The sequence below is a fragment of the Pelodiscus sinensis genome, chromosome 2 (genome assembly GCF_049634645.1).
Source record: "Pelodiscus sinensis isolate JC-2024 chromosome 2, ASM4963464v1, whole genome shotgun sequence".
NCBI classification, from domain to species: domain Eukaryota; kingdom Metazoa; phylum Chordata; order Testudines; family Trionychidae; genus Pelodiscus; species Pelodiscus sinensis.
This window is the reverse complement of record NC_134712.1, coordinates 65,837,088-65,860,547: the sequence shown is the minus strand read 5'-3', so window position 1 is coordinate 65,860,547 and position 23,460 is coordinate 65,837,088. Positions and strand designations below refer to the sequence as shown.

At 39.9% G+C, this 23,460-nt stretch overlaps 1 protein-coding gene across 3 annotated transcripts in view; it reads right to left on the bottom strand.

Annotated features, from left to right (window-relative positions):
- The window catches only part of TCEA1 (transcription elongation factor A1), a 56,545-nt gene that overhangs the window by 8,677 nt on the left and 24,408 nt on the right, over nt 1-23,460 (bottom strand). For all 3 annotated transcript variants that reach the window (XM_075920703.1, XM_075920704.1, XM_006112188.4), the window contains exons 3-9: nt 17,703-17,808; nt 12,223-12,310; nt 10,464-10,612; nt 7,881-7,937; nt 6,166-6,320; nt 4,838-4,984; nt 2,197-2,268 (exon numbers count right to left, since the gene is read on the bottom strand). In XM_075920703.1, the coding sequence (XP_075776818.1) occupies nt 2,197-2,268; nt 4,838-4,984; nt 6,166-6,320; nt 7,881-7,937; nt 10,464-10,612; nt 12,223-12,310; nt 17,703-17,808 (774 nt within the window). The remainder of the gene's footprint in view (nt 1-2,196; nt 2,269-4,837; nt 4,985-6,165; nt 6,321-7,880; nt 7,938-10,463; nt 10,613-12,222; nt 12,311-17,702; nt 17,809-23,460) is intronic.

Genomic DNA, 23,460 nt, shown 5'->3' with positions numbered 1-23,460 from the left:
AAGACTTTCAAATCTGCACTTGAAAGGGAATCTTCTGACCTGGCATTCATGCTAAAATTCGACACTGTCCGCAGGGGGCTGAACAAAGACCCCAACTACCTTACCCATTACAAAGATAGCTTCCCCAATTATCACCTCTAATACCATTAACTCTCAGTCATCTACCCTTCCCCACCTCTAATATCATTAACTCACAGGAATTTACCTTCCTTTCCTCCCCCCTCCCACCGCATCCCCCTTCTGTTCTGAAATGTGATTTGTCCTTTTCATATGTGTTCACTTTTTTTAAATTGTATCCTTTGGTATATATGGTTGTGACTATTTTCTTCCACTATTTGATCTGAGGAAATGGGTCTGGCCCACGAAAGCTCATCATCTAATAAACCATCTTGTTAGTCTTTAAAGTGCTACATAGTCCTGTATTTTGTTCCTTAACATCCTTACTTTATTCCCCTCATAAGTCAAAGTCTCTGTAGCTGAGGTCTCTGAAATACATCCTGGGATATATATGGTACAAGAGCAATACTGGTAGTATGTGCTGTGCCACCATCAGCTCCTTTCTGTGCATCTTCAATTCTAGGTGTGACTTGTCTTCTGTCATCTTCTTGCTTCCTTCTTCACAAGAGAGTACAGAGCTCCTTCCCCACCACTCAGGCTGGCCTCTTTCACAGCATCAAAACTGACTTTGAGGTGTCAATTTTGATGTTGAGCCTGACGAGGGCTTTGGGTCTAGGCACAGCATTAGTACTGATGTTGATTCTATGACTGGCTTTGGCACCACTGTCTCTGCTAAGGTCTTAAGAGTCACTTGCTTGCCAGTTAGATGTAGGTTTGAGCATTAAAGTAATTTGGCTCTTCTGTATCTGATGGCACTTTCATAGATTGCTCCAAAAGATGGAGCTGCAGCCTTGCATCCCATGGATTTGAGAGCTCTTTCAGAGAAGGAGAGGCAAAGTGAGCAGCTGCTTAGAATTCAAGACTCTCCCAAGTAGACCACACATCTGCTGGACCAATATTTCAGAGGAATTAAGACAGTTACAGGATGGACAAGCCTGAATATTGTGGGCTTTGGATCCACTGTGCCAAGCTGCTGTTCAGTGAGGTTTGGGGAATGTGCGTTCATGTGTGCGTGGGTGTGGGGCTTAAAAGCAGCTTTCTATCTGACAAGCACTAAGACTAGGGTAATAAAAAAAATGAAGATGGTTCTGAAGAATCTCAGAAGTGAACAAGCGTTTTGAGAAGTTTCCCTAAAGCTAATAGTCTAACAGATTGCACATCAGCTAGGTTCCATCTTGTTGCCCCAGAGAATTGAAGGAGGACTGCAGACACCTCATCTTTTAGGCCCTCATGCAGGAACATGATGAGCCAGAGAGAGCATATGCCACCCCACGAGACCTGGATTTTCAGAAAAATCCAGATTAACGTGCAGAGGCTCATACAAACCTAGAGTGGATCCACACTGACACATACTTGAAAAATGAATTCTACACATGGTTGAAAAGCTTGGGCCCTTTGCTTTCCAGTGTTTTCATTTCTAATCCTATTTGTTCATAATGTGTTTGGCCAGAACAGTCACTGGCTCCTAAGACCAGCAGTGTCTTGGTTTTTTTTGGGCATTGATCCATGACATTATACTAAATTGCAGAGCTTGAGGCACTGTAATTTTTTAATATGAAAAATTTAAAATTAAATTAATAACTGTATTCATTGCACAGTAAGCAACATTTTGTATTTAATCTGATCTTCTGGTTTAGAAGTGTTATTGCTGAATCCTATTTGAGAATCTATGATGAGTTAAATATGTAACTGTCTAGATCAAATAGTTTCATTTTGTTTTCCTCCACATCTTTTGAATTCAAATTCTAGCTGTTCTAAAAGCTCACACACCCTGCACTCAGTTTTACACAATGGTAAGCCTTAACAGAAAAAGAAAGACAAAACGAGACTACAGGACAATCTGAAAACTGATTTAATCAATATAGCTAATGGGACATCTCACTAACTGCAAACTATAAGAGTTTCGTTTCCAAATATATTTCTAGGTTAAAGGTACTTGGCAATATTTATGATTTATCAAACTGGTTTGAGAAGAAAAACAAAAGATTAACAACTCAAATAGGCTTTCTGTAATCAGAAAAGTAAACTGGAAATTTGACCATCTGCTACACAATATATAGAAGAGAACAAAAGCTTTACCTTCCATCTGTTTCCACATTCATTACAGAAAACGAATGTTGTCATAGGTTCATCAGCACTGCGAGTTTGAACCTACAGTAAAGGGAATGAGAAGGAAATGAAAAGGAAAGAAAAATACTATCACCACAATCCTGTTCAATTATTCCATTTTTGTTCAATGTAAAGTTCTTACTGTACACTAAAATAAAACCTTTATATCCTAAATAAAAGCACTATAAGAGCTATGCACATATGCTCAAACAATTACTTGAAATCCATTGTGTAAGAATGGTTCAACGTTCCATTTAAAGTATTTATAAAGTTTAACAAATTCTGAACCTTTACAACCCACAAAATGGTTATACCCTCACACATGAAAAACCTAGGTAAGTTAAAATTTTAAGCACCATGTCAACTATGAACACAAGAGAGTACAAGTTAGGCAAACACTTAAATTGGAATTACTAGATTTTTAACAAATAATTATGATAATTTCATTTATAGGAAAAAAAGGGAGTAAAGTTTTTGTGCCAACACATAAAGAGGGAACCCTTTTGCTTGGCTGATTTAAGTACAAAAAGTATTAATTTCAATAATGAAGATCCGTGTAGAACTGTGAAATATTTTTGAAGGTTTTTTTTTTTTTTAGAAGTAGCAATTGTACAGTCTTCATAGATTTAAACAAATGTACTTATGATGGGGTGACCTAAAAGCACCAAGAATTGAGAGATTTTTACCGTATGTGTTTGCATCAAAACATTTTACCTACTAGAAGCATACACTTAGCTTATTATGGTCAAATATATTCTCTATAGCATTACTGAAATCAATATGGACTTGACTTTGCAAGCTTTTTGCACACAATTCCCAATTAAATTAGCGAGAGTGGTACAAATAAGACCCAGAATATCTTACTGCCCTGTATAAAACTCTGATACGCCCACATCTTGAATACTGTGTACAGATGTGGTCTCCTAACCTCAAAAAAGATATTTTGGCCTTGGAAAGGGTTCAGAAAAGGGCAACTAAAATGATTAGGGGTTTGGAACGGGTCCCATATGAAGAGAGGTTAAAATGACAGGGACTTTTCAGTTTAGAAAAGAGGAGACTGAGGGGGGAATGATAGAGGTATATAAGATCATGAGTGGTGTGGAGAGGGCGAATAAAGAAAAGTTAGTTATTAGTTCCCATAATAGAAGAACTAGAGGACACCAAATGAAGTTAATGGGTAGCAGGTTTAAAACTAATAAAAGAAAGTTCTTCTTCACACAGCGTGTAGTCAACCTGTGGAACTCCTTGCCAGAGGAGGCTGTGAAGGCTAGGACTATAACAGAGTTTAAAGAGAAGCTAGATAATTTCATGGAGGTTAGGTCCATAAAAGGCTATTAGCCAGGGGATAGAAATGGTGTCCCTGGCCTCTGTTTGTCAGAGGCTGGAGAAGGATGGCAGGAGACAAATCGCTTGATCATTGTCTTCAGTCCACCGTCTCTGGGGCACCTGGCACTGGCCACTGTCGGCAGACAGGCTACTGGGCTAGATTGACCTTTGGTCTGAGCCAGCACGGCCGTTCTTATGTTCAAATAGAAGGCTTGTAAAACAGGCCCTATGTTAATAAAATTATAACTAATGTTAATATTCAGAGGCTTTCTACTAGGGATGTTAATAATTGTGTATTTGTGTAAACGTGTAGCCACTGAAATGTTTAGCAGTTACATGTTTACACACAGGCCAGGTGAGCACCAGCTCTCGCCTGCCCCTACTCCCCCTGCCTCTGACAGAGAGGCAGCAGTGTGTTTGTTGAGGTGCGGGGGAGGAGGCAGGAGGGGAAACAGGCGGCTCCACAGGAGCCTGCATGTTCAGGGAGACAGCTTAAAAGCCAGCTACTGTCTCCCCCACCTTTGTTGCCCTTGATACGGAGGCAATAAAGGGTGGTATGTGTGTAACCGTTAGGATTAACCGATAAGCCTGGGTTTATTGATTAATCGTGTAAATGATTACACGCTAATATCCCTACTTTCAACATATAACATTTGCCATCACCACCAAAAAACACAGAAAGATAGTTCAAGCACATTAAGAACACTAGTTATATCAGTTGATTTCCTGCACAAGGAAAGGAAACGGAAAGTCCTTTTCATTTCCTGATAAAAGGAAAGTCTAGCAAACCCCCCCCCCCCCCGCCAGTATTGCTGAAATTAAAAAAAAAAATTCTTGTCAATGTTAAAGAATGTCTTTCCTTGGATAGAGTATTAAGATTAGGCTTAATTGCTAATTTCTAAGAAGACTGAGAGAAGCAATGTAATAAGATGAGCATTTTCTCCATCAAAGCAGATCTAAATCTATGAAATACCAACAGAAATAAGCATATTTGGAAATAAAAAATTACTGCTTATAATTGGTTATAAAAAGAGGCTCTCTGTTGCCACTGTTTACTGTTTATTTCTCAAAGAGCAGAATATTCCTTTGCTTTAGGTTAATTGAAACAAAGAAACATTTCAAAGCAACTCAAACACTGGTATATTATAAAAGAATTTCTTTCAGCTGTCAAGTTACAAGAGACTGAAATACAAATTCTTAAAAAAAAAGAGAGAGAGAGAGAGAGAAAAGTGTCTTTAAAATTGAGATTCAGCCTTGACAAAAGGAAATAAGAATGATTACGTACCTGCGTGTAAGTGCAATTCTTCTTTTTACATTTGCCGCATGTGAACAGGTCAGTCTGGGTGCCTCCTGTTCTAGCCATCTGGTGCTCTCTAATAGCTTCTTTGGTCAGATTTTTGCGCATCTCTTTCAGTTCATCACTTGCCATCTCCTGTTATGGAAAAGAGACTGTCTACCATAACATTCTCAGTTTGCTGTTGGGTATTCACTTCTTACAATTTTGATAATATGTCCCCCGCATATATGAGCCTAGCAAATTTCATTTGAAAAATGTATCTATTCATATTGAAGATATGATTTTGTTTTTAAATCCAGGAACATGTGTCCTTTCAAGCAGCTAAATCATTCTAGGAATCTTGGATCTTTTATCTTGGCTAAATTCAAACGGAACAAGGTTCAACTTAAAATTTCACAACTTTCACTAAGTTTGCCAAAGATGCTACCTAAAGATAAAACATTTCTTCACTCCTTTATACCCCTGGTTAAACAGCAGTAGTTACATAATCACCAAACATGCGAAAAAGGTCTTTGTGAAAAACATATAGACCTAAGTGAACATACTAATTAGTGTGAGGATAAAGAAAAAAAGGCAGTAGAGAAAGGTCCCCAGGAATGGAACCTTGTGCAATTTTCTGGTTGTGCAAAATTGTATTTCACTATTTTTGTCTTTGCATAAAAGTTTATTTCCACCATGAAATACTCACAATGTGAACAGTTTTGTAACACTGTCCTTTCATAAAAAAATAATACTAGCATAGTTATAATAGAACCTGGGAGAGAGTATGGGTGCAGCAGAGATTCTAGCCTGGGAGAGGGATGTGGGAGTGGGTGCAGGAGTTGGGTGCGGGAGGGAGATGGGTGCCAGAGAGAGGCTCTGACTGGGAGATGCTTATGTAAGCAGCTCTTGGCCAACAGCACACTCAAGCAGGCTTCCCTGCATGTCAGCAGCCCCCAGTCGGCTATTCCATGTGACTCTGTGCTGCGGGGGATGGGAGGCCAATAGGAGGGCACTGGAAAACCTCCACTCCACATCCCCTAACTTTAAGGCTGGGGCTAGTCTGTATGCAATAAAAAATGCAGCCTAAAGACATTATACCTGCCTCTTGCCTTATGCAAGCATCACACCTTTTGAATTATCCCACAATCTCTGAGTCTGCAAGCCATCTTACTGCTGAACGGACAAATCACAATTGAGACCTAAGTACCTATGTTTATGAGCATGTGCAGATACAAAAGTATAAAAAAGGCAAGAAAATAAAATTAATTTTTGTTGATAGTTTGTATACTTAAGTCAAACAATAACAACATTTACAGGACCTAATATTTACTTACCTCTGCTGTCATTTTGGCAAACCTGTCTGGAGCTATGTTCCCACATAATACGTTTTTTCTTAGATTAGGGTTCTTTGTGTCTTTGAGATTTGCTATCCTACTTCGTACCCGATTTTTGTATTTCATGTCAGTGTTTTTCAATTCTTGATATATAGGTGCTTATGACTTAAGGAATATATCAACAAGAAGTAATATGCAGAACACAATATAATATTTCTTTCACAAATGTCTACTCAGGCTTGCACAGGTTTGGCAGCATTAGATGTTATCAGTAAATGTCACTAAACATTGCTCTGACCCTACGCAGATGAAAAATATTTTCATCAATAATAATAGAAATGTACAGATCAGCATAGTGATAAAAATACTGCTCGAGAATGTATTAGTTTTATTGAAGTATATTTACTTTGTACATTGTGATGTGATGTTGAAGATTCTTCTTTTAATGGTCATAAAACTAACTTTTTAATCACAGTGTCTTATCTCTCCAATAAAATTTAAATAGATAAAAGTTTAAAAAAAACGCTTAAATATAAAACACAAATCCTATCTACTGAAATTATATATTAAAAAACCCAAAGAAACCCCAAGCTCTGCTAAATCTAGTCTTACAATTCTGAACAGTTTCTTTCCTTAGCAATGGCTACCAATGTATGTATTACATAATTTTCTCAATGTTTTCTGCTCAACACATGGCAACCAGATCAACACATTAAGAAACAGTTTTGCTGACCATTTGGAAGACTACAGTGTGAAACTGAAGATTGCTCAAGCTCTCTCTAACTTGCAGAAGCCTCCCACAAACGTACAATGGGCATCTTAAATTTACTCTTCTGAGGTACAGATTAGTTTCCAAAGTAATGGATGGTTGATATTTGAGCATCAGTAATACCAACTCAAATTTCCTATGAAAAATTAAACAAAAGTTTTCACCAATTTCTTAACAGAAGACATATTTTAGGCTAAATGTCTACTTGTCAGGGTACTATCAGGTAGCTCAGATTGTTACTTCCTTTTTTACCCTATTGCTTAGTAACAGATACCGTCTATTGCTAATTTGGCTCATTTGAAAACAATACATTTACTTCAATATGAAGTTGGGTGCAGGAGGAACAGCCCTCCTTTGTAAAAGCATTAACACAGAATTAAAAAACAAACAAACACAAAATAGAAATTAAGCAATTTAAAGTAAAAGACGACTTAAGCACTTTGATAGTTATACATATTTTGTGCATTAAGATTTCATCCAAGATAACAGGAACACCACCACCACCACCACCACCTAGATCCTACATAGTACTTGTCCTCAGCAGATTTCAGAGATAAGAAATAGAGATAAGAAATGAACTTGTCCAAGATCACCCTGCAGGTCAATGGCAGAGGTGAGAATAAAACCTCATTCTGCCAAGTCCCAGTCCAGAACTCCATCTACGAGGCCACACTGCCTCTAGAATCTCACCACAGGTCTCTTTAGTAAGATATCTGCTAAAGCTGCTACTAGCAGCAGCAGCCCTAGACCATAACTTAAGGAAAAGAGTTCTGAATGTAATTTAATGTTCATATACTTAAGAACACTAAACATTTTCACACTGCTGTATTGAGAAAAATTAATATTTTCCTACTGAATAAAATTAATATTTAATATTTCGACCAAAAACATTTTTAAACATCAATATAAATCCATCAGCAAATACTAATTCTAGAGCAAAGGATATCTTCTTCAATCTGAGATCCCAGTTCTTCCTCATCAGCACCAATAGCAACGTAGTCATCTGAACAAAAGAGAAGTTTGATTATTAACATTAAGTGGACATTAGATTTCCTTAGCATCTCAAGGACCCATTGGGAACCCTGGAAAGAGTACATTATGCCATAACCCCGGTTTGCATTTAAAAAAAATAGTGCAATATATACTGTACTTTTATGGCAGAAAAACCCCATTAGCTCATTATTTTGCAGAATACACAGAAGTAAAGAAAACAAGATTGATAGAAAGTACTGGCCTAAAATTTTATTTGATCAGAAGCTAAATTGTAAATGTAAGTACCATACAAAGAGCTCTTAAATTATCAGTTAAGTCTTGAAGAATCTATTCAGTTTGACAACTGCCAATCTTTACTCTGAAAAAAAGACTGAACCATCACTTCAATGTCAGTGATAAAATTCACTCTCAAGGGAGTATGGGCACATTCACTTACATTAGTGTTAGATAAAAGCAGAATCAGTCATTTATTTATAGAGAGAAGCCTAATAGACATTAAAATATACAGAAAGCAGACAAACTGAACTGCAATAACACAGGAAAGTAAATATTTTACCTATTTTATTTACTGCTTTAAAACTCCAAAGACAGTATGAAAAGTTTGGCCTCAAATGCACAGTCTTAGAAATCTTTCAGTAGAAATTTTGGAAAGAAAAAGAAAAAACCATTTACTTTCTAATTTAACATTTAATTCCCAATCTGATGGGCGACAGGCTAGGCACTGTGAGCACACTATCAACATTTTCCACCTTTCTTCCCTACACCTTCATTTACAGTTTACAGAATTCCATCAATGTCATAAAGTTAAAAAAAATTCAAGTACCATATTTATCAAATGCCCACGACAATTTGACAAAAAGACCAACAAAAACAGCAGAACATGACTGATTACTAATGGGAAAAAAAACAACAAAAGTGCCTACACTCAAAATGTCAAAATGCACAACATAAGAAAACTGAAGAAAAGAAATAACTCTTTTTAGTCTGTTAGACTTGTAATAATTTTAGGTAAGTTTCCAAAGACAAGAGTGTTTTCAACTGACCTTGAGCAAAGTTTGTAAAGTTATCTAAATGATTTAGGAGTCTAAATTACATTTTCACAAGCATTTAAGTCAGTTAGGCATCCTAACTTTCATTTATTGCCAGCTAGACTTTGACACTTGTGTAAAATATTACTCCTGTTTAACTGCCTCTGGATGCTCTCTGCAAATGAGTGTATACAAACTTGATGACTTGGTATTTAGAAAGTGAGCCCTACTATGGAAGAGATAGTGTTAACCTGAAGGCAGAGCTTGGACCTACAAACAATACTCTTCTGGGGTCCAAAAAAAAGGCTCCATTTTCTGAAGAGAGAAAGTAGTAGGAAGGATCCAAGCTGTCTGCACATACATTGCTTTGAACATCCTGATATTTTTGTACATATTCTCAGTATTATACGATTTGCCATTTTCATTCATTTACTGTGCATCATGCTCAAAATTCTCATGTATGTGAAAGAAAGAGAGATTGTCCTTTACTCTTTATTACACAAAACAGTTTGAACCAAAGAGGAAGTTAATAATGAACAGATTTGGTTCCCACTGCTATGGGTCTATGTTTATTTCTGGAACAAGTTTTGAATTTAAATTTAAAAATGAGCGTTTGGCTAACGGATAGCTTTAGAAGGATGGCAGCATTAAACTGTACGATTATTTGAAGGGTGTAAACATAAGCAGTAACAGGAGAAGCTTTGATGTGAGGATCTCATGGAGATGTGCAGATTATGCATCAAGTTTATAGGTTATTTCTGTATTTTGAAAATAAAAAGGAACAGTGGGAAGGGCAGATGTAGGAAGAGCTGGAAAACAAAAGCCTTGACAGAGAGATCTACTGAATTACAGAATAATTCCCCCAAAGGAAGTAGTGAAGATTTTATTTTCTAGCATAAAAACACAAAGATATGATAAATCTCCTGACACTGAAAGCAAGATAGAATAGATTATTTCATAGGTCTCATTCACTTCTACATTATATAACTCTCAAAAGACACAGAAGCTAACACCCCTGAAACTGGACAAGAAGAGGATACTGCTGTTCTGGGTTAGATAAATAAATTAAATTATTTTAGGTATTTAAAATGATCCAAACACCAATGCCAGGTGTATTGTAGCAAAATTAAGTCCCAATTGAAACAGAGATTCTGGCTACTAGAATTTGAAAAGTCACAGGACTCAGACATAATGGTACCCTAAAAACATCACTGAAAGGATATCTTTCATGGAAACAGATTAAGTTGATGAACAAGGAGGTAATGGCTAATATGCACTATGAAGAGAATTATCTCCGGTTGGAAAGCATTTGTCAAATGGACTGCAACATGAAATGCACCTCAGCATGCTCCTAGGTTGCCAGGATTATGCTAATCTGGATGAGCCTATATTTTACTAGCCAGCCTGATTGTATAGGATTCTGACTGGTCCAACAACCACTGCTAGGATACACAGGAAGAAGAAACAGAACAAAATCAAATATTGTGAGTAAGTTCTACAAAGCTCACCTCCTGTTCTGAGAGCAGCAGCTAGCATTTCTCTACATTTCACTCGTACAGAATCTGAAGTACTTGGAGCCCGAGGAAAAGAAGGGATGAAGGAATCTGAAGGAGCATTAGCCTCCTCTTTCCTGATGCTGGAGTTGCTACTGGAACTGCTAAAGTAAATGAAAACAGACAATTAATATGAAGTGTCTCTTCTCCAACATGTTTCACCCTAGATCAAAATAAACTTTTTTTTATCTTTACATCTCATTAACAATATTCTCAAGACAGAAGACAACATTTATGCAATTATTTAGAGCTACAGAAATGATTAGTCTTCATAAAAAAGAATCTTTGTGTGATCAGAGATGAAACAAGAATATTACTATAGAGGGGGCAAAGGTCAAGAGATCAATCTCATGGGCTCCTATGTGTTGGGGAAGCCATTCCAGCCCCTCCAGGTCCTACTATTGTACTTAAAGTACTACAAGGGATCTTTCCAGGGGATAAGGCAAAACACTTCATTCGTTCAACATGGCAATCAATTAAGGAAAAGGGGGTACAAAGATATCCTCTTTATCTTATATTCTACAAGATACAAAGTTTCTATGTTCTATATGACAACGTACAAAGTTTCTACCTAAAAGGACTTGATACAAAGCTATATAAAATGACTTATAAAGGGCCCTGATACAAAGTTAAAAACTTCAATGAGAAAATGATTAATAGAGATATTTGTGATTAATACAGAGATGTATCTACACCCCTTACACTTCCACCCCCTACACAAACACGTTAGGGCAGAAACACAGATCTGTCCACCACAGCATTTGCACTGATCTATGGGGTGGAGGTTCCCCCAGTCTGAGGCCCATTGCAGTGTCACAGGAATCACCTAAAGGAAGAGTCTATGGTAACGGTATGGCAGAGGAATGAATGGCAGGTACTGCACCTTGTTACAATGTGGGCTTTCCCTAAAATAGTACAAGGGGCATACGTAGTCATTGCTGATCAAAAAGGCGTGCAGGCAGGAACCACAAATTTTGAAGCCCAGAGTACAATAGCCAAACAGGGTGTGCATGCTGGGGAGGAAGGGATGCACACCTCAGTTTGAGAGTCAAACCTTATCTGATAATTTTAGCATTTTATAAACTTTAAAACTAGACCATAAAACCATGTACTCTATCTACATACATTCACAGATAAAAGAAACCTGAATATTCAGACACTGAATGCTCCAACCCAGACCACACAGAAGTGGGAAGGAAATGGAGAGGTGGTTGGCCTGTTCCACCTTTTGTCTCCTGAGCTGAAAGCACCAGATGACACAGGGCACATATGCATACCAAGAGACACTGCTTTCAAAATTCTCTACCTCCAGGCACATGGAGTTCATGAGTACATCACAATTGTAGTCACATAGGGACCAGCACTCGAAGAAAAAAAATTACATTTTCAAAGGTTTATTCTTCTGGCAACACACCCACACTTTCAGTTCATATTGTGGTCAATGACTTGACACTTTTTCATACTAAACAACAGAACTGACTTACCTTCATCCCCACTACAAAAGACCCTATATTTTGTCTTGATAATGATCACCACTTTTTTTTATTTTACACTGATCTGTCTTTGACATAAAAACATGGCAGCCCTCCCTACTCCCAGATATACTTGTACCAAAATTAAATATTTTAGGGAAGCACCTAAGAAATTGATTCTTCACATTAATAATTCTTCAGTTGTGATAGTTCATTTTATATACACACACAGGTTCAAATACCTTTCTTCTCTTGCTTCAGGACTGTTTTGTGATGAAGATGCAGGTTCCTTTTTTTTGTCTTCAGAGTCTTTATCGGTTGAAGGTCCATCTGGAAATGTACAAACCATGAAATAAGCATTGCCTCTTATTGGACAGAAATGGCAGCTAAGTATAAGTTAAATGCAATGTAGGTTATTTTCATTACATTCAATTAAGTTCTGATGAAATACTAAGTAATAGCTAACTGTGACCTCCATGATCTATTTTATTTTGGTAACCTAAGGAAAGGTACCCACAGTCAGATTTCCTTCTGCTTCCAAGACACTTCCCAATACATGCTTAGAAATTTCTGCAACTGTTTCCATCAGAATTGCTTAGAAGTAGAAAAATTTCAGTTTACTTTCCCCACCTAAAATATCCCTCTGACAAAATATCAAGAAGAATTTGAAAAACCTTTAAATCATTAAAAAGATGTCATCAATACAGCCTAGTGTTCTACCCATTTTGTAGAAGATATTTCAAGCACCAATGAGTTGATGAAACCAGAAAATCAACTAGGCACCAAACTCTAGGGCTGAATTCTCAAGCCAGTGACACAAAACCAGGCATATCAATCTTCATTCACACACCTAAGGAACTTTCATAAAGGCTGAATCCCCACAATTCCAACAGGAATTGGAATATGCCCAATATCTGTGAAAATCAAGCAACTTATTGAAGTATCCAAATTTGAAAACACTGCCGTGGTTATTAGAATTCAATATCACATATTCAGTGCTTATTAAAAAATATACAGCTCTACAGTTAAGTCTACACAGAGAAGACCAAACAAAAATTAGTCCCTTAAATCTTTGATCCACTATCAAATCAAAAAATAAATTAGTCAAAACTCATCACCCTGAATGAAAACAGAAAAGAAAACATAAATGTACCCAAATACAATAGATGCTGCATTAAAATAGAAGTGGTACAAGCTGAACCTCTGTAATACGGATTACCCTAGACCACAAACACTTCCTGATCCAGCATCATCAGTGATCCTGTGGGTCCTCCAGAGCTGGAGCACTCACAAGGGCTGGCCACCAAGAGCAAAGGGCCCTGCATTAACTGGGCCCTGAGGTCTGGGATCTTCCCACACTGCAGATGTTTTCTTTGTTGTGTAGACATACCTAATGTAACTACAGGCAGTCCCCGGGTTACATCGGATCCCTACTTACAAACGGGGTGAAGCAACCCTGCACTAGCTGCTTCCCCCCAGCAGACCAGGGAGACGCGAAGCTAGCACCCCCCCCCTCGCCCCCAGCAGACCAGGGAGACGCGGAGCGGCTTTTCTCAGCAGACACCTCAGCTTGAGAATAAAGGACTGAGGGAAGTGAGGTGTGGGAGAATAAAACTGAGCTCTGGAGAAATGTTTGGCTAGAGTTTCCCCTACAATATGTACCAGTTCCGACTTACATACAAATTCAACTTAAGAACAAACCTACAGTCCCTATCTTGTACGTAACCCGGGGACTGCCTGTACTGATATCTGCCCAACAGAAAAAGGGAGGCAAAATGTACAATGAAAAAGAGTGCATTGACTCAGGTCAAAGCATCTCTCCTGGTTGTCTTTTTATAAGGCAATCGTATAAACCATGCCGAACAGACTTTCCTGACTATCATATTTGATAATCTAGAGTTTCTTGTTCTATTCCTGCTTCTTTATGAAACTCCTCTCTCCCATCTTATTCCTCCATTTATAACTATACAGGTTGAACCTCTCTAGTCCAGAACTTTCTGGTCCAGAAACATCCATTGTCCAGAATTATTTTAGTTAGCTAGATGTCCACCTTTCATGGGTGTAGCCAAGTTTCCCGCGGTCCCATAAAGTTTGTTTACAGCTACCAGCACAGTGTTCTGTGTTCTTACTTAGCTCTAATTTTTCCCAAATGTCCTACAGCAGCACAAGTGTTGGAAATGATACTAGACAATACTGACCTTCCATGGTCCAGAAAATTCTCTGTTAGAAAGAAGAGTAAGGGTCATGTAATCTTGCCCTCTGCCAATGAGCAGGATCTATTCTTCTGAACTGTCCAAGACAAATGTGGCTGCCTAAATTCTTCTTGAAAATCTTCAGTGAGGGAGATTCTACAATTTCCCTGTGCAGTTTGTTCCATATAAGTAACATGAGATTCATCTAGTGAAATCGTAGGTCAGTTGGTGGGAAAAGATGTTACTACAGACGTGAGAGTTGGGGGAGGGGGGACTGTGGCTGTAGGGGAGGAGACACAGAAGGGGAGGGAGCTTTGATAGAAGGGTCTGGCAGGCAGGATATGGTCTGACCCCTCTGCATTAAACTCTTGAATGAACTTACACTAGAAAATGACAGAACACAAAAACACTCTGTTACCTATGGATGAACATTTTTCACAAAATAAATGCTCTATCAGACCTCTTAGCCCTCTTCCTCAAAAAAAAGCTGCACAATCCTTTTAAAAGACAAACATGGAAACTTAAATTCATAACTTCTTTAGACACTAAAGATCATGGACTGAATACAGACACCTGATTTTTACAGCAATCTCTAACAACCCCAACACCTTGCCCTCAAGCTGTTGTCCTCCCCTCTTCCTTTCCTCCCTGGCTACATCTACACTGGCCCCTTTTCCGGAAGGGGCATGGTAATTTTTGAGATCGTAATAGGGAAATCCGCGGGGGATATTTAAATATCCCCCGCGGCATTTAAATAAAAATGTCCGCCGCTTTTTTTCCGGCTTTTAGAAAAGCTGGAAAAGAGCGTCTACACTGGCCGGATCCTCTGGAAAAAAGCCCTTTTCCGGAGGATCTCTTATTCCTACTTCAAAGTAGGCGCCCTTATAGACTAATCGAATAGTCGATAGAAATCCCATCGACTATTCAATTAGTTAATCTAAATTTATCATCCCTACTTAGGGGATCATTTTAGGTTTATATGGGACAAAAAGATAAGGTATTCAAATAGGACTGAGAGAAATAAAAAGTTTGGTGCACACAAACTTTGAAATCCAGATAAAATTTATCTTCATTTTGTGAACTGTAATTTGAAATTCCATACTATTTGCAGTTCAAAATCCTTCCTTCAACTTTAGAATTGCAATGTATTAGTTTATATTTTTAAAGCTATATTCATTAGCAGGGCTCGACAAACCACAGCGAAATCCACTCGCCAGCCCCGCACCGCGCATGCGCCAGACCCGCACTGCGCATGTGTACACCGCCGGTGAATGGGGCGACTGGCTGCAATCTACTTGCCACGGGCGAGTAGATAAATGAATTTGTCAAGCCCTGTTCATTAAGGCATGAACTGGTGATTAATCAGCAGTTTTATTATCTATTCAAGATCTTCCCTCAATTTCTGAAGTATGTCCAAGACCTTTCCCATTTCTTCAAAAACCTAACAAGAAAGATCTGTTACACCTACTTGTTAGTGAGTATTTGGACTATATACATCTGGAGTAGACACTCTGGTCTCTAGTAATTAAAAATCTCAATGTAAAGTAAAATTCAGGAGAAATTAGGGATCTTAAAATGTATTTATTCAAGTAAACATGTTACCCCTGAAAATTTCAGTGGTTACATGTGGGGGAGAGGGAGCAGGTGGCTCCTCAGGAGCTGGTGCACATGGGGAGCCAGCTTTTAAGAGCTGGCTCATCACTGCAAGCACCAGCTCCTGCCTGCTCCCGCCTCCCTCATTGTTGCCTCTGATACAGAGGTAGCAGCTCGGGGGGGAGGGAGGGAAGGGTGAAAGAAGGGCCTGCATGTAACCATGCAAAATAACTGATGGGCCCAGGCTTATCAGTTAGCAGTGTACACAGTTACACTTTCACATCTCTAAGAGAAATATGAACTACTCTAGCTTGTCCATGGTTTGCTTTTAAAAAAAGATGTGTACAGCCCCACTCTCTGCACTCCTGCCTCTGTATCAGAGGCAGCCCCTGCAGGAAAGGTTGGAGACAGTGAAGTTGGAGACAGCTGGAGGTGTGTGTGGGGGGAGGGGGGGAAGCAGGCATCTCTGTGGAGTCGGCATGTGGAGAGCTGGCTTAAAAACTGGCTTCCCATGTGTAATGGCTGCTTCCTGCCCCCCTCACCCTCTGCACTTTTGCCTGTTTATCGGGGGGCAGGGTGTGGGAGACAGGCAGCTCTGCGGGATTCTGTGTTTGAGAGGAACTGGATTTTAGGGGCTCCCCATGGGCACTGGCACCCACCTACACCCTCCTTGCTGCCTCTGATAGAGAGGCAGCAAGGGGAGGAGAGTGTGTGTAGTTGTTTGGATTAACTGATAAGACTGAGTTTATGAGTTAATCCAAAATGACTACATGCTAACATCCCTAGTCCTTTCTCCACCCCTGCCCTCTGCAGGCTGAATGGGGTTATAGCTGTTGCAGTCCCCCCATCTCTGGCTCCTTGTTGCCCCGTGGTCATTCTACAGAATAACTCCCTCCTATAAGACCCCTCCCTTTCCAATTTCCGAGACACAATACAATTCCAGGCACGTCCCATTGTCTTCACACAACCGAACCCTTACCTTGCTTTAAGTTATGATAAGGACAAGATGCATACCAAATTTGGTAGTCTTACCTCTTACCATTTAGGAAGAGTTCTTAACAAATGTACTCACGGATGGACAAACAGACACACATTTCTCAAATATATAGTAAGATTAAAGCATGAAACAAAATATGGAATACAAAACGTGGTTGAACAGACATTTTCTGAAGCCCACAAGCAGAAGTACAGCAAGAGTAGTGGTGAACTAGCTTCTAATACCATGTCCTATTTTTGTTATTACCAAGAGAAATACTTTCCATAATAATTTGATCTGATGTTACTCCTGCTGCTGCTGGAAAAAGCAGCGTGTGGGCAGGGGGAGTGGCCATTGGCAGCTCATGCGCCTCCCTCCTTCTTCATGCCCCCATCCTCCCCAAGTGCATCTCGCCACGCGCGCAAGTGGGAGGAGGGAGGAAGGAGCCTCCTGCTCTGCTTCCTGAGCCACCACGGCTGCCAGAGATGAGCTGCCAGGAACAGCCGGCTTGAGCTCCAACAGCCACCACCGCCGAGCAGTGAGCAGTTCATGGCCTAGCAATGGGCCATGGACTGGAGGTTGGGAACCACTGAGCTAAACAAACGAAAGGTCAGTAGCATTTAATGCAGCAGTAAAGCCACTATGGCATTTAGTTCAGTATCAAGAAGTAGCAATAGATATTAGTCACAGCAGAGAGATGTGCTTCCTGCTGCTTGACTGCGAGCAACACGTTATTCCCAATGAGGATACAGGGACTATGGCCCAGAGGTGACCCATGAATGATGGAGGGCAAAGGGAAAATTGAAAATGGTGCAGGTGATGCACAAAAAGCTTCAATATTCAAATGGGAGAACTGGTGAGTTAAGAATCAAATGGAAGCAATTGTTTATAATGCCCACAATACACATGATCAAATGCCAGAAGGAGAAGAAAGATCATGAAAAAGCTTTTTGCACCATACCTAACAGCTTCTTCCAAGATTTGATGAGAGATTTTGCTAAAGATGTAACCTCTTCATCTGTGCTTTGTTTGCGTATTGCATTCACTGACATTCCAATTCTTGTGGACTGCAATAGAAAACAATATACATCACAATTTGTGAAAGGCATTTCACAGATACAAAAAGATAAGCTGCCTTTTGACAATGCAAGATAAAAATCTAAGCACCCAGTCCGCTGTATACTTATGAAGTTGATTGAAATTATGTTATGAAGTAAAGATGTAAACAACTACTTGAGTAGTCAACTACCCGATATACTTAGGCTTATCGGGTATTCGAGTTACTACTCAACTACTCTCTGTATCCGAGGCAGCAAGAGGAGGAGCAGGAGCTGGGGAGAACTGGCTTAAAAGGCGGTTTCCCTTCCCCCCCTAGGACTATCTCCATGGTGCATAGAAGGGCAGAAGGGGAGGCAAAGTCACAGCAGGGGACTCAGCATGAGCCGGGTCTGCGTCTCTCCCTTTTAAATGTAGGAAGAGCCAGGTAGCTCTTACTATATTTAAAAAGCAGAGCCGTAGCGGTCTGGGACCCAGTGCAAGCCAGGACTGCTAAGTCCTGGCTCATGCCGTGTCCCAGACCTACCCCTGCTGAGGCTCTGCAGTTTAAATATAGTAGGAGCCAGGCTGCCTGCAAGCCCAGCTCCTACTACATTTAAACTGCATAGCTGCAGTTTATCGACTAATAGTGTACTCGATACAAATTGTATCAAGTACACGATTAGTCATTTATGTGTTTCTTAACATACTTATTATATATATTTATATATTATAAAGTTGACAAACCTTACTAAATTCATTTTCCCAAATCACGCTGCACATTTGTACTGATACCATATTGAGAAACTTGTCTCCCATTAGAACATGAAATCAAATTTGCAACAAAACATATGTTTTATGGTTTAAGTTGGCATCATTCAATATTCATATTAGATTGAGCTATCCAAAAAAAGGAAAATAGAAATTGCATCACTTGATGTTATCCTATAAGATGACTTTTTTAAACTACTATGCTGCCTGATACAACAACACTGAATCAAAGTAGCTTGAAATTCATTAGAAGTTTGCTTTCATAGCACAGGATCCCATATTTCAGTACCATTAATACAGGCTGAACCTCTGTGGTCTGGGACGTTCTGGTCCAGCAACATCCATGGGACCATGGATGTTGCTGGACCAGAGAGGCTCAGCAACAGAGGTTGCTGATGACTGGGAGCAGAGCACGTGGGGCACTAGGGATGTTAAATTTAACTGGCTAATCAAATAGTGGATAAGTGTAAGCTTCAAAGTGAAGCTAAGCTTCAAAGGCAAAAGCGCTGAGGGTGAGTCCTCTGCTGGCCCTGTGCTCCCCATGGCATTTCAAAGAGGCAGTGCTGCATGGAGCCCGGGGTCAGTGGGGGAATCCCCAGCTGACCCCAGGAGGCACACACTGTTTCAAATCTGTAGACCCTGGGCTGCATGTGGCATTTAAAAGCAGCAGCATCACATGGAGCCGAGAGTCTGTCGCCAGGCTGCCATTTTGAAGTGCCCCCTCATCTTTGCCCGGCCTCTTTCTGATGGAAGCAGCAAGGGGGTGGAAGGGATTAATTAACTAGTGTATCGCCTATCCAAGAAGCATTTGCTTATCGGACAGTTGACTAGCCATTCACATCCCTAGCATCACCTGAGCCCACAGCTGGCAGGGGAGCAGCTGAAGCTCGCAGAACAGCAGGGATGCCAGAGCTCATAGGGCTGGGAAGCCGCTAGGGCTGCTGAGACCGCTGGAGCTTGTGGGGCAGCAAGCTGGTAGGGCAGCAGGAGTTCGCGGGGCTGCGGAGCCCACAGAGATGCTGCAGCGAGGGTAGGGCAGCAGTGCCAGGTGGCTGGGGAGAGGAGCCCAGTGGGAAGGCTGGAGCTCTCCCCTCACTCCCAGACCTCCTCTGGTCTGGCAAACTCCCTTGTCTGGGACTGGTCAGGTCCCAGGGTGCTGGACCAGGGAGGTCCAACCAGTATTCACAAGAATGGGACTGGAATAGTATGAGAGAGAGAACAATATGGATAGGCCTATCCATGATCATAAAGAAATCTACCTTTTCTTTGAGGCTGGCTAATGGCTCACTAAAATAGAAACAGTAGTCAAGAAACTTTTCAGGAACAAGTCATTTTAAGAAATGTCATTTAAAATGTCCATCTTCCCAGGTTTCTATATTTATACTTGTGAGTAATGACATATTGTAGCTGCCAGATAATTCTCACTATTTTCTATTTCCACTGGAAAACTGTTTTAAAAGGCTATGTGTAGGGGTAAACTGAGATAGTCCATGGGATCGTGCTGAGAACGGAGATCCTCTGCTTGTTTTCACCTGTACCCAGTGTCTCCGGAATTATTCCCTACACTATGTTTATTGTCTATTTCTCTGTACTCAAAGCCAGTAAGAACTATTGCTCAAATTTCCTAGAAAAATTCATCTTCAGACAGACTACTGAAAATTTCAGCCTAAAAAAGGGGGAAAGTTACAGGATTTTTAAAAAGAGGGTGTTTAAAATGAACGTAATTATACAACCTAAATTATAACAGCTTTCCAAAACATTAAACTGATATACTGATGTGTGCATAGCGTTAGAAATCAGAATTTTGTAATTACGAGCAATTTCATTCAGTAGACTTTCAGTGGGATTTTCACATGCAGCTAAAAGTGACTTCATGAGATGGTTGTTTTAAGTTATTTAGATGTTTTAGAACAGTTGTTTTCTATTGATAGCTAGTCAACCGCTGAAGGTATGCAGACTACGTGTAAAGAGCTTCAGTCATTTGAAGAAGTGGGTTGCATCCACAAAATCTCATGATACCATCTACATGTTTTGTTAGTCTTTAAGGTGCTGCTAGACTATTACCATAAATCAGCATATATAACCCGCGCATGTGCATTACCCGCGCATGTGCATTACCCGCGGTTTTTCCTGATTGTGTAATTAAGTCTTGGATAACCCACACAGGTGTATAGCCCGTGACAGATGAACCGTGGGTACTGTTAATGAACAGCACCTGTAATGACGTGTTAATGAACTGCAGCTGCTGAGCAGTAAGTATGCTACAACCCTTACTGCTGGTATATAACCCCTTTGAACCACACCCTTATTCCTTTAGTAGTTTTAACTTGTAATGAATTTTTTAAAAGTATTTAAAACTTATTTTAAATTGTGTGCTGTGACATATGCAAAGGACAATGGAAACAAAGCAGCAGGAAGAAAATATTCTGTCAATGAAAAGTCTCTTCGGGAGTGGAGAAAGGAAGAAGCAGAGACTGAGAAATTACACCCTAGGAAAAGAGCGCACCACAGAAAGAAAGCCAAGTGGCTGAATCTAGAAGAAAACCTGTTGAAGTGGGTTCGTGCACAGAAAGAGAACAAACAGGCAGTGTCAATGGTAGCCATACAGCTCAAGGCTCGACTTATGGCTATGGAACAGAAATCTATTATTTTAATGGGGGCTCTGGAAATTGGGTGTACAAATTTATGCGGAGAAACAAATCTGTCCGTTCGTGAACGGACATCTGTTGGCCAATGTCTTCCCGACGAATGGGAGAAGAAAATGGATGATTTTAAAACTTTTGTACACAAAGAAATTAACCAGCTGGGCTTGAAACCAAACAACGTTATTAACATGGATGAGGTGCCCATGTCATTTGATATACCCGCTACTCACTCTGTTGTGGAAACTGGATCGAAAACAGTCAGTGTAGCAACCACTGGTAGTTGGGATTGGTCCTGCCTAGAGCAGGGGGCTAGACTTGATGACCTTCTCAGGTCTCTTCCAGCTCTATGGTTCTATGAATGCACCTGTTTTACTGTAGTGTTGACATGCACGCCAAATGGTGATAAATTAAAACTAATGTTGATTTTTAAGAGGGTAACGATGCCTAGAGAAAAACTGCCGGCTGGTTGTGTGGTTTGTAACAAAAAGGGCTGGATGAACACCGATGTTATGAAGACATGGACATACAGCTGCTTTCGTGCATGAAAAGTGGGTTTTTTAATCCTAAATCTCTGCTGCTTTTAGATTCCTAGGCCACCCATAAAGACACTTCAGTTCAGAAACATATCAACGCCGTGGGTGCACATATTGCCGTAATGCCAGGTGGACTGACCTGCAAGTTGCAATCACTTGATGTGGCTGTCAACCACCCGTTCAAGAGCTTCGTCCGAGAGGAATGGGAAAATTGGATGACAAATGGGGAACACACATTCACTCCGGCAGGTCGACAGCGCCGTGCAACTTACATGGAAGTTTGCAAATGGGTTTTGGCTGCTTGGGACAGAATAAAACAGGCTACTATTCGGAATGGGTTAGGTAAATGTGAAATTCTTCCCGACGCTGACTCGTCTAGCTCCGAATCCGACTACGACAGCGATTTTGATTCGGCACCACAGACCTCAACCATCACCGAAGCTCACCTAGCCCTGGTTTTGGATTTTATGGATGTTTTTCAAGCCAGCCACAATGATGAAAGTTTTGATGGTTTTGAAAACTAAGACGCTGAGGTGGAGGATGCTACCTCTGATTCTAGTGATGCAGAATGAATAAACATGTATTTTATGACAATGCAAGGATGGCTTTTTTAAACTGTTTTACCATATATTTATTCTTTTATAATTAGTTTCACATTAATGTTTTAACTTTTAATATACTTTAATGTATTTTAACATCACTGCCGCTATTATTAAATTAAAATATGCTGCTTTTATCAAATAAGAATCAGTCTTGTGTTCCTGTAATTTCAGTAAAAAAAAAAAACTTGTATAACACGCGGATTAGTATAGCCCGTGGGGGGAGGAGGGGGAAATTGTAAAACCCTGCATAACCTGCGGGTTATATACACTAAATGAAGGTAGCTGTTTTTTAAGTTTTTATGTGTAAAGAGTCGGCAACAGGTTATTAATGAAAATAAAATTTCCTATTTAGAAAAGACATTCCATTTTTCTGATCAGCCAAAAGAATGTCAATTCCGCCACCTATAGGTCAAACTCCAGAAGTGTTGTCATTACTACAGAAGCCCAATTTAGCAAGTACCCTTTTCACCCAATGCATCAAATACCATGCCAATGTTTACAGTTGAATTTTGTTCAGTCACTTTTCAGTCTAAGATTCCTATGGGAAAGGTCTGTGGACTACATTCAGAATTTTCAAATAGATCCACACTTCTGTTGAAAATTTTTAGGGGTATGCAAATGAAGGAGGGTTGAAAAGTATTGCCTTAGAAAATCCCATCCTTCAGAAAAAAGATCTTAGAAAGCTACAATGTTGACTGAGAGGATCCTATAACTCAACTACCACAACTTTTACTAACAGTCTATCCTTTTTGTCCTTTTGTATACAGCCGCTCTCCGAGTTATGAACGAGTTACGGACCAACACTTGGTCCGTAACTCGAACTGTTTGTAACTCGGATCCCATAGAGTTACATGTCAACCGTGCTGTTTGTAAGCGCGGATTGCCGTTCGTAACTTGGATCCGCATTTACGACCACTTTAGTTGTAAGTGCAGATGGTCGCAAGTGGAGGTGGCCGTAAGACAGGGAGTGGTTATATACGGTACACATAATAAACTGGTTTACCATTTTGAGGCTACCTGTTAGTAGCAAAAATTAAAACACCAAGTGCTACTGCCACCTACAGTGTAAGAGAGATTCTTCTACAAGCTACACATTTTATAACAGCAGGTGGGGTATAATCCCAATTTAGAAC